Raw genomic sequence first — 12,992 nt, forward strand, 5'->3', positions numbered from 1 at the left:
AAGTTAAGTGGCTTGCCCAGTGTCACACAGCTGACAAGTGGCAGAGCTGGATTCGAACCCATGACCTCTGACTCCCAAGCCCACACTCTTTCCACTGAACCAAAAGACAAGGAATGAGGGAGACTGAGACCAAAGCTGTAGAAGCGGAAATATAGCTTCACCCTGACAGACACTCAGATTATCCCCATGGAGCTGGCCTCTCAAAACATAGAGATGTTTACCTCTTTGTGTGTTATAGTTCTTTTGTCAAGGAAGTGTTTCAACCTGAGAGAGACAAATATTATTTTCACATATTCAGGTGCTTTAATCAAGAAGGGATTCTGTTCTCTATTCATTTTGTCACCTTGGTCAAGCTATTTAGGCTCCTTGTGGGAAGAGAATGCATCTGTTTGTTGTTATATTGTACTCTCCCTAGCGCTTTGTACAGTGCTTTGCACACAATAAGGACTCAATAAATATGACTGAATGAAGGAATTGGGGCTGGGGAAGGGCTGCTTTTCCACATCTCTAGGTCTGAGCTTTCACTTAGAGATGTTTCTCTCCCATTCTAATGGAACTCAGGTGTCCTCCCCAACATTCAGTACATTGGGAAATCAGGGGCCTTTATTTCACTCCCAAGAGAAACCATGTCTCTGAGAGCCACCCGTTGCCCAGAAGTTGGAATATCGCCACTTTAGGAGAATGCAGTTACAGTGTTAATAAACTCCTACTTGTAGACCTTTCCAAGGCAGGGGAGAAAAAAAACTCAAGTCTCTATCTCTTCTTTTTTAAAAAAAAAAACACACAAAGATTCCTGGGATTCCGCTCAGAGAACCAAAGATGTTTCCCCTCAGCTGAACTCGGCCACCATCATTGATATCCATCCTTCCTCCACCTACAGCATCCGCATGTATGCCAAAAACCGCATCGGCAAGAGCGAGGCCAGCAACGAGCTCACCATCACCGCCGACGAAGCAGGTACGGTCCGGCTTCTTTATTGTTGAAAATCAAAGGACTCGAGCTGCCTCTGGGGACTTGGAAAGTCCCCTTCACACTAGTAGCTCAGTCTTTAGAGACAGCATATGTCAAGGGTCCAGCACAGTCTGATTCCAAAGGTGAACCTTCCCCTTCTCCCAATGAGTTTCGTGCGTGTTTCCGAGGCTGGCAAATTGGAAAACACAAAATGAGCCATTGTGGTCCAGTAGGGAGGGAGCATATGGCTACTGGAAAGAGAACAGGACCGGGACTAAGTCGAGCTCGGTTTGAGTTCCTTATCTGCCACTGGCTTACTGTATAATCTTGGGCAAGCCACTTAACCTCTCTGGGCCTCAGTTTCCTCATTGGTAAAATCATGGTAAGGTAGATTGTGAGCCCCAAGTGGGACAGGGACTGTGTCTTATCTCTTAACTTTATATCTGTCCAGCACTTGGCACATAGTAAAACCTCATACTCATGAGTTTCGGGTGGGGTTGGCTAAATATCTACCTCATATTATGTCCCAAAGGTATCAGTAGAGTGTTATCTTGAAACCATGAAGGGAGACCTATGCGCATGTGCCCACAGTCTTAAAGACCGTGAGAAGCAGCGTGGCTCAGTGGAAAGAGCCCGGGCTTTGGAGTCAGAGGTCATGGGTTCAAATCCTGGCTCCGCCAACTGTCAGCTGTGTGACTTTGGGCATGTCACTTAACTTCTCCGGGCCTCAGTTACCTCATCTGTAAAATGGGCATTAAAACTGTGAGCTCCCCATGGGACAACCTGATCACTTTGTAACCTCGCCAGTGCTTAGAACAGTGCTTTGCACATAGTAAACACTTAATAAATGCCATTATTACTATTATTATCATTATTAAGGAAATCAGAGTAGAATTTACAAACAGCAGGACTATCCAATGAAAGTCAGTTTGCAGGCCTCTGAGACATTGCTAATATTCTGCTTCTCTTTTCTCTTCTCTTGCTTTGTTTCATGGGAATTTACAAAGGCAAGGAAGCTTTCAACATATTAAGGGCAGATCCTTACATCTCTTGAATTAGCCTGTTGATATGGAGAACAGTAGAATGAGATTCCTCAGGGGAAAGACTGTATAATCAATCAATCAATCAATCGTATTTATTGAGCGCTTACTATGTGCAGAGCACTGTACTAAGCACTTGGGAAGTACAAATTGGCAACACATAGAGACAGTCCCTACCCAACAGTGGGCTCACAGTCTAAAAGGGGGAGACAGAGAACAGAACCAAACATACCAACAAAATTAAATAAATAGGATAGAAATGTACAAGTAAAATAAATAAATAAATAAATAAATAGAGTAATAAATATGTACAACCATATATACATATATACAGGTGCTGTGGGGAAGGGAAGGAGGTAAGATGGGGGGATGGAGAGGGGGACGAGGGGGAGAGGAAGGAAGGGGCTCAGTCTGGGAAGGCCTCCTGGAGGAGGTGAGCTCTCAGCAGGGCCTTGAAGGGAGGAAGAGAGCTAGCTTGGCAGAGGGGCAGAGGGAGGGCATTCCAGGCCCGGGGGATGACGTGGGCTGGGGGTCGACGGCGGGACAGGCGAGAACGAGGTACAGTGAGGAGATTAGCGGCAGAGGAGCGGAGGGTGCGGGCTGGGCAGTAGAAGGAGAGAAGGGAGGTGAGGTAGGAGGGGGCGAGGTGATGGACAGCCTTGAAGCCCAGGGTGAGGAGTTTCTGCCTGATGCACAGATTGATTGGTAGCCACTGGAGATTTTTGAGGAGGGGAGTAATATGCTCAGAGCGTTTCTGGACAAAGATAATCCGGGCAGCAGCATGAAGTAAGGATTGAAGTGGAGAGAGACACGAGGATGGGAGATCAGAGAGAAGGCTGGTGCAGTAGTCCAGACGGGATAGGATGAGAGCTTGAATGAGCAGGGTAGCAGTTTGGATGGAGAGGAAAGGGCGGATCTTGGCAATGTTGCGGAGCTGAAACCGGCAGGTTTTGGTGACGGCTTGGATGTGAGGGGTGAATGAGAGAGCGGAGTCGAGGATGACACCAAGGTTGCGGGCTTGTGAGACAGGAAGGATGGTAGTGCCGTCAACAGAGATGGGAAAGTCAGGGAGAGGACAAGGTTTGGGAGGGAAGACAAGGAGCTCAGTCTTCGACATGTTGAGCTTTAGTTGGCGGGCGGACATCCAGATGGAGATGTCCTGAAGGCAGGAGGAGATGCGAGCCTGGAGGGAGGGGGAGAGAGCAGGGGCAGAGATGTAGATCTGGGTGTCATCAGCGTAGAGATGATAGTTGAAGCCGTGGAGCCGTGAAGCCGTGTATAGTAAATGTAGGAGACAGATCTCTGTTTCCTTGCTAAATAGGGTATCTGGTTTAATGGTTCTTGAAAACTATGTTGGAGGTTGGTTGCTGTTACCTCAGTTACTTCAGCTAAGCTTGCTCCATCTCCAGTCCCTCCTATCTTCAAAGTGGATATGATGTACTCTGATTTCTTTGTTGATCCAAGAGTCACTGGGATTTTATGAATTCAACATTTAAATGTCCATTGAACATTTTGAAAGAAAGCCCTATATATGTACAAATTACTCTTCTATATGTGTCAGTAAAATCAGAGATTTGCTTGAAAATGAGCCGCTAAAACTAACCCTCACTTGAAATAGGATTCTTGGAATTTCAGATTCTTTGATGCTGAAAAGGAACAAATTACTGAGAAGTGGTGTGGTCTAGTGGATAGAGCATGGTCCTGGGAATCAGAAGGACCTGTGTTCAAATTCCGGCTCTGCCACTAGTCTACTGAGTGACCTTGGAAGGTCACTTAACTTTTCTGTGCCTCAGTTACCTCATCTAGAAAATGGGGAATAAGACTGTGTGAGCCCCTTGTGGGCCATGGACTGTGTCCAAATTAGTTCGTATCCATTCTACCACTTGGAACAGTGCCTAGCACACAGTATGCGCTTAAATGCCAAAAAAAGAAGGAAGTGTTCTATTGTAGTGTCTGATGCTGGGGGGGGGGGGGGTTGTTTATTTATTCTTTTGTTTTATCTTCATTTGTTAGCACTTTCTATGTGCCAGGCACTGTACTAAGTACTGAAATAGATGCAAAATAATCAAATTGGATATAGTACCTGTCCCATCTAGGGCTCACAGTCTTAATCCTCATTTTACAATGAGAGAACTGAGGCACAGAGAAATTGTGTTTTGCCCAAGGTCACGTGCAGACAAGTGGCAGAGCCGGGATTAGAATCCAGGCCCTTCTGATGTCCAGGCCCATGCTCTATCCACTAGACCACACTGCTTCTCATGCAGTGCCCATCGGGGTGACTGCTGACAGCACTCAGCAGTGCTGGACTTCCCAGAAAACCCTCCTGTATGTGTATGCACGCAAACATGCACACATGCACGCTCGCTTGCTCGCTCGCCCTCTATCTCTCTCTCTCACAAATTTTTCTATGTGAAAACCTGCCTGTTCAGTAAATAGCTACAGGAATGGTCACCCTAAATGTCACTGTTTGAAAAGCAGCCACTTCCTTTCTCTCACCACCACCTCATGGCTGAAATTGTCCAGGGGAGGAGGTGGAGCAGGGAAGGTTGCTGAGCAAGTTGCCACTGAGGTGGGTGCTTTGAATTTCACCTCAGATGGTCGTTGCCATGGCAGCCCGTCTCTCTGCAGCCAAGAGGACAGGCAAACAGCCTTTCCCCAAGCGGACCCTCTGAGCCGCCGCTCCACTTTCACTTCACCACCGGGCATCTCAGTCAATCAGTGGTATTTCTAGACTGTGAGCCCACTTTCTAGACTGTGAGCCCACTGTTGGGTAGGGACTGTCTCTATATGTTGCCAACTTGTACTTCTCAAGCGCTTAGTACAGTGCTGTGCACACAGTAAGCGCTCAATAAATACGATTGATTGATTGATTGAGTGCTTATTGTGTGCAGGGCACTATACTAAGTGCTTGGGAAAGCACCATCTCTTAGGGCTCAGACTAGGAGCTCTCTGAGGGACATGGACCTTCTCTAATTCCCACCAGTGTATTTTCTCCCGGCACTTAGTACAGCACTCTGCACTCAGTAAACACTTAATAAATACTGTTACTACTACAGTCAAGTTGGTCCTTCCTCTGCCCTTGCCACCTGGCTGACTGGTTGGGGCTGCATCTGTGTTCACTGAATGGGTGCTTTTAATAGCCTGTCTTCTGTTTGCCAACCCTACCCACTCAACCAGAGAAAGTACAACACAAGGTCAGGCATTTAAGTGCCCCTGAGGCCAAGCTGATGAGGGGCATTAACCTCTGATTATGGTCGTTGGCTAGACCAAAGGGCCCCCCGGGAAACACAACCTTTGACTTCCCAGCATGGCGAGTGAGCAGGGTGAGTGTTTGGGCTGCAGACCACCTGCCTGTTTTACCTACCCTTGTAGTGGGACAGCTCAGTGTCAACTTGAGACTTCTTCGGGGTTGACCTGGAAAAAGCTCAGACCATTTTTGTGGTCCCTGGGCTGTTGGGACCTTTTGGGACCTCCTCCCACCCACAGACCTCCCCTCAGGAGAGCAGGCCCAGACTAGCCAGGTAAACGAAGTGGTTCAACGTGGTGACCTACGCCTGACTGTCTTTTCCCCCACCCAACAGGCACAACCCTGCCATGAAACTGTACCTCCAGCCACAGTGACAGAAATAATCCTGTAATAGAGGATGAGTGCTAATTTCCTTTCTCAAGACACTTCCAGGTTTCATTTGAAAAATGTCAGAAATTTGCTCTCCTGTGCTGTGATTTTCATTCAGCTCCGCTCACGTTGTCCCGAGGGATAGGTGTCCAGGATGACTTGGGGAGAGGGTAGGCTCTGACACAGGGAAATGCTTGGAGAAAGATGGTAGGATGATGGAAATATTAGCAGAGTCCTAAAGATGCCTGTGCCTTGGGCTATAAAATTGCAGCTTTTTTACAAAAGGATTTAACAGTAAAGCTCCCTTTTAACAACAACAGCAGTCTAGATCTAGCTTTTGTTTTATAGAAAATTGGCCTCTTTCTGAGACCTGCTTCTCTGCTGTTGAAGTTGCTGTTGGTGTGAGGGGGTAGGGGGGAGGCGGGGAAGAGAGAGAGAGAGACACCTTGTACAAAATGTGAATGCAGACGCATTCACAGGAGCACATTCTCTCTCTCTCTCTCTCTCTCTCTCTCTCTCACACACACACACACACACACACACACACACACACACAAATGGACAGAAGAAGGCACTTCCTACACCCTCTCCTCTTTGGCCACTGTGGCCCTGAAAGGTTTACTGAAGAAGAAAATAATGAAATCAGATACTTATGCGTGATTTTTTTTGATGGCATGTATTAAGTGCTTGCTATGTGCAAAGTACTACAAAAAGGCCTGTCTTTCAAGTTTGAATCCAGTTTTCTTTTCCAAAAAATGACTTCTAGAGAGAATATTATTTGAGCGACCTTTATATCTGAGGAGATGACCATAGCCGAGCTTAGCCTTCCACACCCTCGTGAAGGCCCACCTCCCAAAAAAGAGACACTGAGAAAGCCACTCTGAGTTAACAGTATGCGCTCTTAATGGCCTTAGAGTGTCCCTAACTTGCCAGTTTTCATTTGACTGATAATCAGCATGTCAACATCTCTAATTGACCTTACCTTAAGAGACAAGCTTCTCCATTAACAGCTGCACCCTGAATGTCACATTTTTATTTAGAGCTTGGTGACCCACTTTGGAGCGGCTGACCCTTCACCACTTTGATGATGAAACTATCCTGGGAGAGGAAAAGGTCGATTATACAGGAAGCTCATTGGAGAGCCTTGGGGTTTTTCAGGGTCCCATCAGATAATGAAAGGTCGGGATTAGGGAAGAACCACGGTTTTATTGGGTCTATCATGATGTGACAAAGAGGTTTCCTCATTTGTCAGCATTCATTTGAATTTCTGTCGGCTCTTTTATAGATGCTGTGCAGTCTAAGCTAAACATGAGAAGGTTTAAAGAGACCATAGACATTAAAAAGGTGCAAAATGAATTGTTTTGGCAGATGACTGTTTGGTGGTGGTGTGACTTCAGACAGCATATGTTATTTATCAAGAGTCACATGACTCTCGGTAACTCTTGATACCTTAGAAAGGGTTCCCTCCAGGAATCCCTCCAGCAGAAGAGTCACTAGCTACATGGTACATGATGTCCCTTCTTTATCCTGGACTCAATTCCAAATGTGTTTATGCAGCTTCTGGGGTTGCTTAGGGAAATAAGCCTGAATTGGTCTCTCCTCCCAGAGCCAGGATTCAGCTATTCTAAAGTACAGACTTAGGACAGGAATGGGCACTCAACTTTCTTCAGAACTTCAGTGGATGTACTGAGAAATGTCTATAGCATTTTGTTTCCCAAAACACTTTAATTATGGTGTTTGTAAAGCACTGGGGTAGATATAAGGTTATCTGATCAGACGCAGTCCCCGTCCCACAAGGGGCTCCACGATCGATTTTACTCTACTTTCACAGAGGAGGCCCAGAGAGGTTAAGTGATTTGTCACACAGTAGACAAGTGGCAGAGCTGGTAGTAGAATCAATCAATCGTATTTATTGAGCGCTTACTGTGTGCAAAGCACTGTACTAAGCGCTTGGGAAGTACAAGTTGGCAACATATAGAGACAGTCCCTACCCAACAGTGGGCTCACAGTCTAAAAAGTGGGCTCACAGTCTAAAAACCAAGTCACCTAACTGCCAATGCCATGATCTTTCCACTATTCATTCAATCATATTTAGTACAGTACTAATACACTAGTCCACACTACCTTCCATCAAATAGCCCATCTGTCTACATAATATCTCTGTGAGGACAGGACAGACAGGGATTTTTATCCCCATTCCACAGAGGAGGAAATGGAGGCATAGAGAAATGAAGTGACTCGACCAGGCCCTCGGGGGTAATCCCTTGTTCAGCCAAAATATATTTCTCATCCCCATTTCTACACATCTTCCAAAGAAAAATTCCACAGCTGAGCTTCTGGAAGATGCCAACCAATTTAAGTTCTGACTTCAAGCACTTTTGAAGCTTAGATAATTAGGGGGTTCCATTCCCATAAGCAGATAGGTCATTAAGGTACTACAGATTTACTGTTTGTGTACTCCAAGGTGATATTGCCCTCCCTAGATGTGGGGTTTGTTAATTCCCCAAATGATGAGCCACCCAAGGCAATGAAATCCATTTTTAATACGGTAGTGTGCGTCGCATTCATTATGTTAATAGCTGCGATAGTTTCTCAGTGCATTTCCACACCCTGGTCTTAATTCCTTCACTTTGGTCTCGAGGTTTGCAGACATTTAGGCCCATGAGAATGTGTGAACGGGAGGTCCACTTTTATGAGGGTAATTTGGTGGTAAGTAGGCAACCCACAATTCAGCCATGAAAATGCCATCTGGAGCCATGCTTTTCAATGATGACAGCTCTACTGTTTGTTCGAATGTTTGCAAGTGATTGTGCCAAACCAAATTTCAGAAAAAGCCAGTTTATTAGCAGCAGCAGGCATTGATTGGCCTGTCTCATCTTGTATTCTTTAGGTTCACTGGTTTGTAAATATCTACTTGGCATTCTCTGGAGAGTCACCAATAATAGGCACAATGCTTGATTTTTGTGGCTGTTATTGTGTATTAAGAACTAATTTAAAACATGGTACCATCCAGGAGATGAATTAAAACAGTCACCGGGCCCAAGATTACTGCGATGGCCACGTGTAGTTTTTTTTTTTCATTCTTATGCTCTGAAACACTAGTCTAACAAAAGAATATCAAATCTGTCCATTATTTATAAACTCTTTTAATTCATTTGACTTTAAGAAAATTTAAAAATCTACTTGACTCCTTTTAAAACTTATTTTCCCATTTGGTTATTTGCAAGAACTTTGAAGTGGTTTTGTAAAAGTAGATGTATAATGCACACAAGCACAGGCTTTTCACATAAGAAAGGTTTTCTTAAGTTTTTTAAACTTGGATCCGGAATGCTAGCTGCAAGGGTTTAATGGGCTGTGTGTGTTGTCATTATGTAAATAAATCATCAGTAACATAAACTCTCCAAGGGCAAGTTGGGCAATATAACCACCACTGCTAATTTACCAAGATTACTTGCAAATTTTCCATTTTTATCTGGATCATAATAAAATATGGAGAGACAATTCAAAGGATTATTTTAATTTACTAGATCAGGTTGATATATCTAGAGAAATATTCTCAACAAAACTGAATTTGTGTTTATTGCTTTAAACAAAAATACAATAGGCAACTGTGTGTTTTCTTAGGCTCAGTTGTATCAAATTTGGTCATAGCCCCATTCAGCGAATTAATTTGTTGTTAATAATGATATTAATGATATTTATTAAGTGTTTCTTAAGTGCCTAAACACTAGAATAGAGGTAATCAGATCAGACACAGTCCTCATCCCACATGGTGCTCACAGGGTAAGAGGTGGGGAGATCAGGTTATTATCCCCATTTTATAGGTGAGGAAACTGAAGGTCAAGGAGGTTAAATGACATACCCAAGGCCACACAACACATCAGTGGCAGAGCTAGAATTTGAACCTGGTTCTCCTGGCTCCCATTCCCATACTCTCTCCCATGGATTCCTTATGAAACTGTAAACTGTTAAACTGTCTTCAGTTAAGATAGCCAAGTAGATTTTAACATTGAATATGTCTTTCTGGTATGGCCGACCGACAATAAAGTTCCTTAACGGTAGAGCATATTAGCTGAACATGTTAATACATGTCTTACCGTACAGCCTCCCAATTCTACATGTTAATAAATGGCCGGGCAGAGATACAGCATCTCAGTAGCTATGGCATACCAACTAAACTTGCCTAATACACCCCTGGCTTTCACCTGAAGCCCTTCTGGCTAAATATATGGGTGTGATTTGGGGTATTCAAAGATGGTGACATTTACCTATCAGGGCAAGTTTGCTGCAATGACTAGTGTGGGACAGATAGTCCCTTGCATACTGTGCACATGCTCATGTACACGGACACTCACTCTTTCAAACAAACACACATACACACTGCCTGGGAATGAGAGAAACTGTGCCCTAATCCCAGTCTGCTACGTTCTTGCGGTGTGACCTTGGGCAAGTCACTTAGCCTCTCTGTGCCTCAGTTCCCTCATCTGCAAAATGGGAAATCAATATCTATTCTCCCTCCTACTTAGACTCTGAGCCCCACGCGGGACCTGATTATTTTGTATCTACCCCAACATTTAGTACAGTGCTTGTAAGTGCTTAACAAATACCACAATCATCATCATTATTATTATTATTACACACACACAAACCCACACACCTCTCCCCCTACCGAAATCCCCAACCAGCTTTCTGTTCGCAGCACCTGATGCTGTTGCTGTTTCAAGTTTTGTGTCCCAGCCTCCCAGTCCCCTGGAAACTTCTGGCCAAAATGTGCCTACTTGAGTCTCTAGTTAACAAAAGGGATTATTTGGAAACTGCATGCTGAGGAGATCAAAGACTGCTCTAGTGCCGAGTCTTCAGTGGGTGCTGCCTCTGTGCTGTTCGTAGCAGCTTCAAGCAACACCCATGTGGCACATCACTAAACAAAGTTTCAAAGGCAAAGAAAAATGCCTTCTCTATGTGTCACTAAACAAGGCTCCCTGGAAGAAAATCTCATTTAACTACCTTCTGGCGTATTCACAAACATGCTGGATCTTGATGTTTTTTAAATCCTGCCGTCAGAAATACGGTTTGAGGAAGACTTTAGTGATAGCATTTGTTTCTGTTAAGAACGAAGTTCGTGTCGTGTCTATCCCCACTGCTCTGTAAATCCTTCAAGGCTAAGGATACACTCTCAAAGCAACATCTTGGAATTTGGGAAGTAAGGATGGGGAGGGGGATTGCCATGCTCACCTTGGCTGGGGACTGATTTCTGCATGTGGATTCTTTGTCTCCCTACAGCTCCTGATGGTCCACCTCAGGAAGTTCAGCTAGAGCCCATATCCTCTCAAAGCATCAGGGTCACCTGGAAGGTAAACAAAAAGTCAAAGAGCAAGTTCTGCTCATGCTGATTTTCGTGCACTGGGGAAGTTCATTAAAGAAAAATGTTGTGGAATTTACAGATTCTTTAGGTAAATGTTTTTCTGAAAATGGGGCAAAAACACACCCAAAAAATAAATTACTTTAAGTTTCTTTGGGAAAGAATAGAAGTTCTTCTAAGAAAGTTCTGGTCATTGAGGTCGATTTCAAACTGTTCATCAGGGACCTTTAGGAATCCATGGAAAGATTCCCCATTCATGACTTCAGTGTCTAACATTCCATCAATCCCTCTGTTTCTGAACTAACCCATTTTTATCCCATGTTGAACACCTCTAGGCCCAAGTCTGACTTTTCTGGTAAATTCAAGTCCCCTGTTTTAAGCATAGCGTTCCAAGCCCTTTATTTCAATTTCCCGTATCTGTTGATGTGTTCACTAAGCAACAGGCTTCTTCTCCATAGAAAGCCATTATTTTGCCAGGCCTTTGGTTAAACAATGGTTGAAATCCATATACGCAACATTCCTGTCTATCCCACCTTCTGAGCTGCGGTTGAAGAGGGTGGGGGCATGAGGAAGAGAGGAAAGAGCTGCCAGGTGGCTGTAGATTTGCTGGATGAAAAGAACCATGTCACTGGAGACTTGAGGGGCATCAGGACATTTGTCCAGAGCAGCAGAGGTTAGTCCACATCAGCTGGAAGTGGAGGGGAATGGAGGTGTGGGAAGCCTCTAGGGATACTGAAAAATGGAGCTAGGATTGCTGCAGATGAAATTCCAAAGACTGCCAATAGATTGACTTTTTTTCTCCATTTGAATGTAATGAACTTCCTTCTCAGGCAAAGGATGAGAGAGAGAGTGTATGTGTACACGTGTACACATACAGCTGGCCTTCATAAGAACTTGGGTTCTAATTCCAGATCCACCACTTGTCTGCTGTGTAACTTTGGGCAAGTAAATTAATTTCTCAGTGCTTCAGTTTCCATACCTTTAAAATGGGAATAAAATACCTGTTTTCCCTCTTAGACGGTGAACCCCATGTGGGTCAGGGACTCTGTCCAATCTGAATATCTTGTGTCTACCTCAGTGCTTGGCACATAGAAAGTGCTTAAAAAATATTATTGTTATTATGTGGAGTTGGTCTGCACTTGAGAGTTCGTAAAGCAGTAGGACAGTTTGAGCCTGTCAAATTAAAACTTCTTGGACTAAGTGAGGTGTAACGGAAGTCCAAGTCACAATTCTTTCCTCAATGTTGCTTTCCAACATCCTTTGTGAGGGAGGGAGGAAAGAGATGTTCAGGAGGCTCTGTATTAACCCACACTAAGGCACCAAGCCCCTTTGTGTCAGCTATTTCCTACAAGAGCTCCGAGTTAAGGAAGGCTCTGGTGGACAACAGAACATGAAATTGATTTAGCTGCACAAATAAAGCGGGCTGCCGAAAGTGTTGCAAGGGGTATAATTCATCTTTGCGAACACATCCACCACCTGCTATAACAAAAAGGCGCTCAAGCTATGAAACCAAACATGTTTCTGCCACTTTACCCAGAACGCTGACTCACTCTGCCCTTCATCCTAGAAGCTATAAAATCCCTCAGGGTCTCTGGGATGTCGGCCTTGGGGCGAGGCAGCGTCACCCCACAACCATTTTCAAAATCCCTCCAGTTCTGAAAAAGTTCGTGTGTCGACCCGTTAAACCTCGGAAAGACACCCAGAAATGAAGCTGTTGCATTTCAAAAATTATTACTGGGGAAGGGGTCTCTTTGATGTCAGCCCTCGCTCAGAAAATACCGCCGTGCGAATTCAGCCTAGTTGTCATTCTCTTTATCATGGCTTCTAGCGTTCCGTTACAACTATGGAACTGAGAAGTATTCAATGTGCGTGCAGGCATCTAATATTCTTAACCCACTGATGTTGTTGATGGTGCTGGAGCTCCCATTGGGAATGACAGATGAGCTTTGAGGACTGAGAAGTTGTGCAAACGACCCAGCGATTGGGTTTGCCCAGCGCCCATCACACTGTCTCACTCCTGCTGGTG

General features: G+C 44.6%; 1 protein-coding gene across 1 annotated transcript in view; it reads left to right on the forward strand.

Moving 5' to 3' along the window:
• Positions 1-12,992, forward strand: part of DSCAM (DS cell adhesion molecule) — a 562,874-nt gene that overhangs the window by 458,414 nt on the left and 91,468 nt on the right. Inside the window, exons 15-16 of the mRNA XM_038760387.1 lie at positions 790-957; positions 10,888-10,958. Of these exons, the coding sequence (XP_038616315.1) occupies positions 790-957; positions 10,888-10,958 (239 nt within the window). The remainder of the gene's footprint in view (positions 1-789; positions 958-10,887; positions 10,959-12,992) is intronic.

Source organism: Tachyglossus aculeatus, chromosome 18 (assembly GCF_015852505.1).
Source record: "Tachyglossus aculeatus isolate mTacAcu1 chromosome 18, mTacAcu1.pri, whole genome shotgun sequence".
NCBI classification, from domain to species: Eukaryota; Metazoa; Chordata; class Mammalia; order Monotremata; family Tachyglossidae; genus Tachyglossus; species Tachyglossus aculeatus.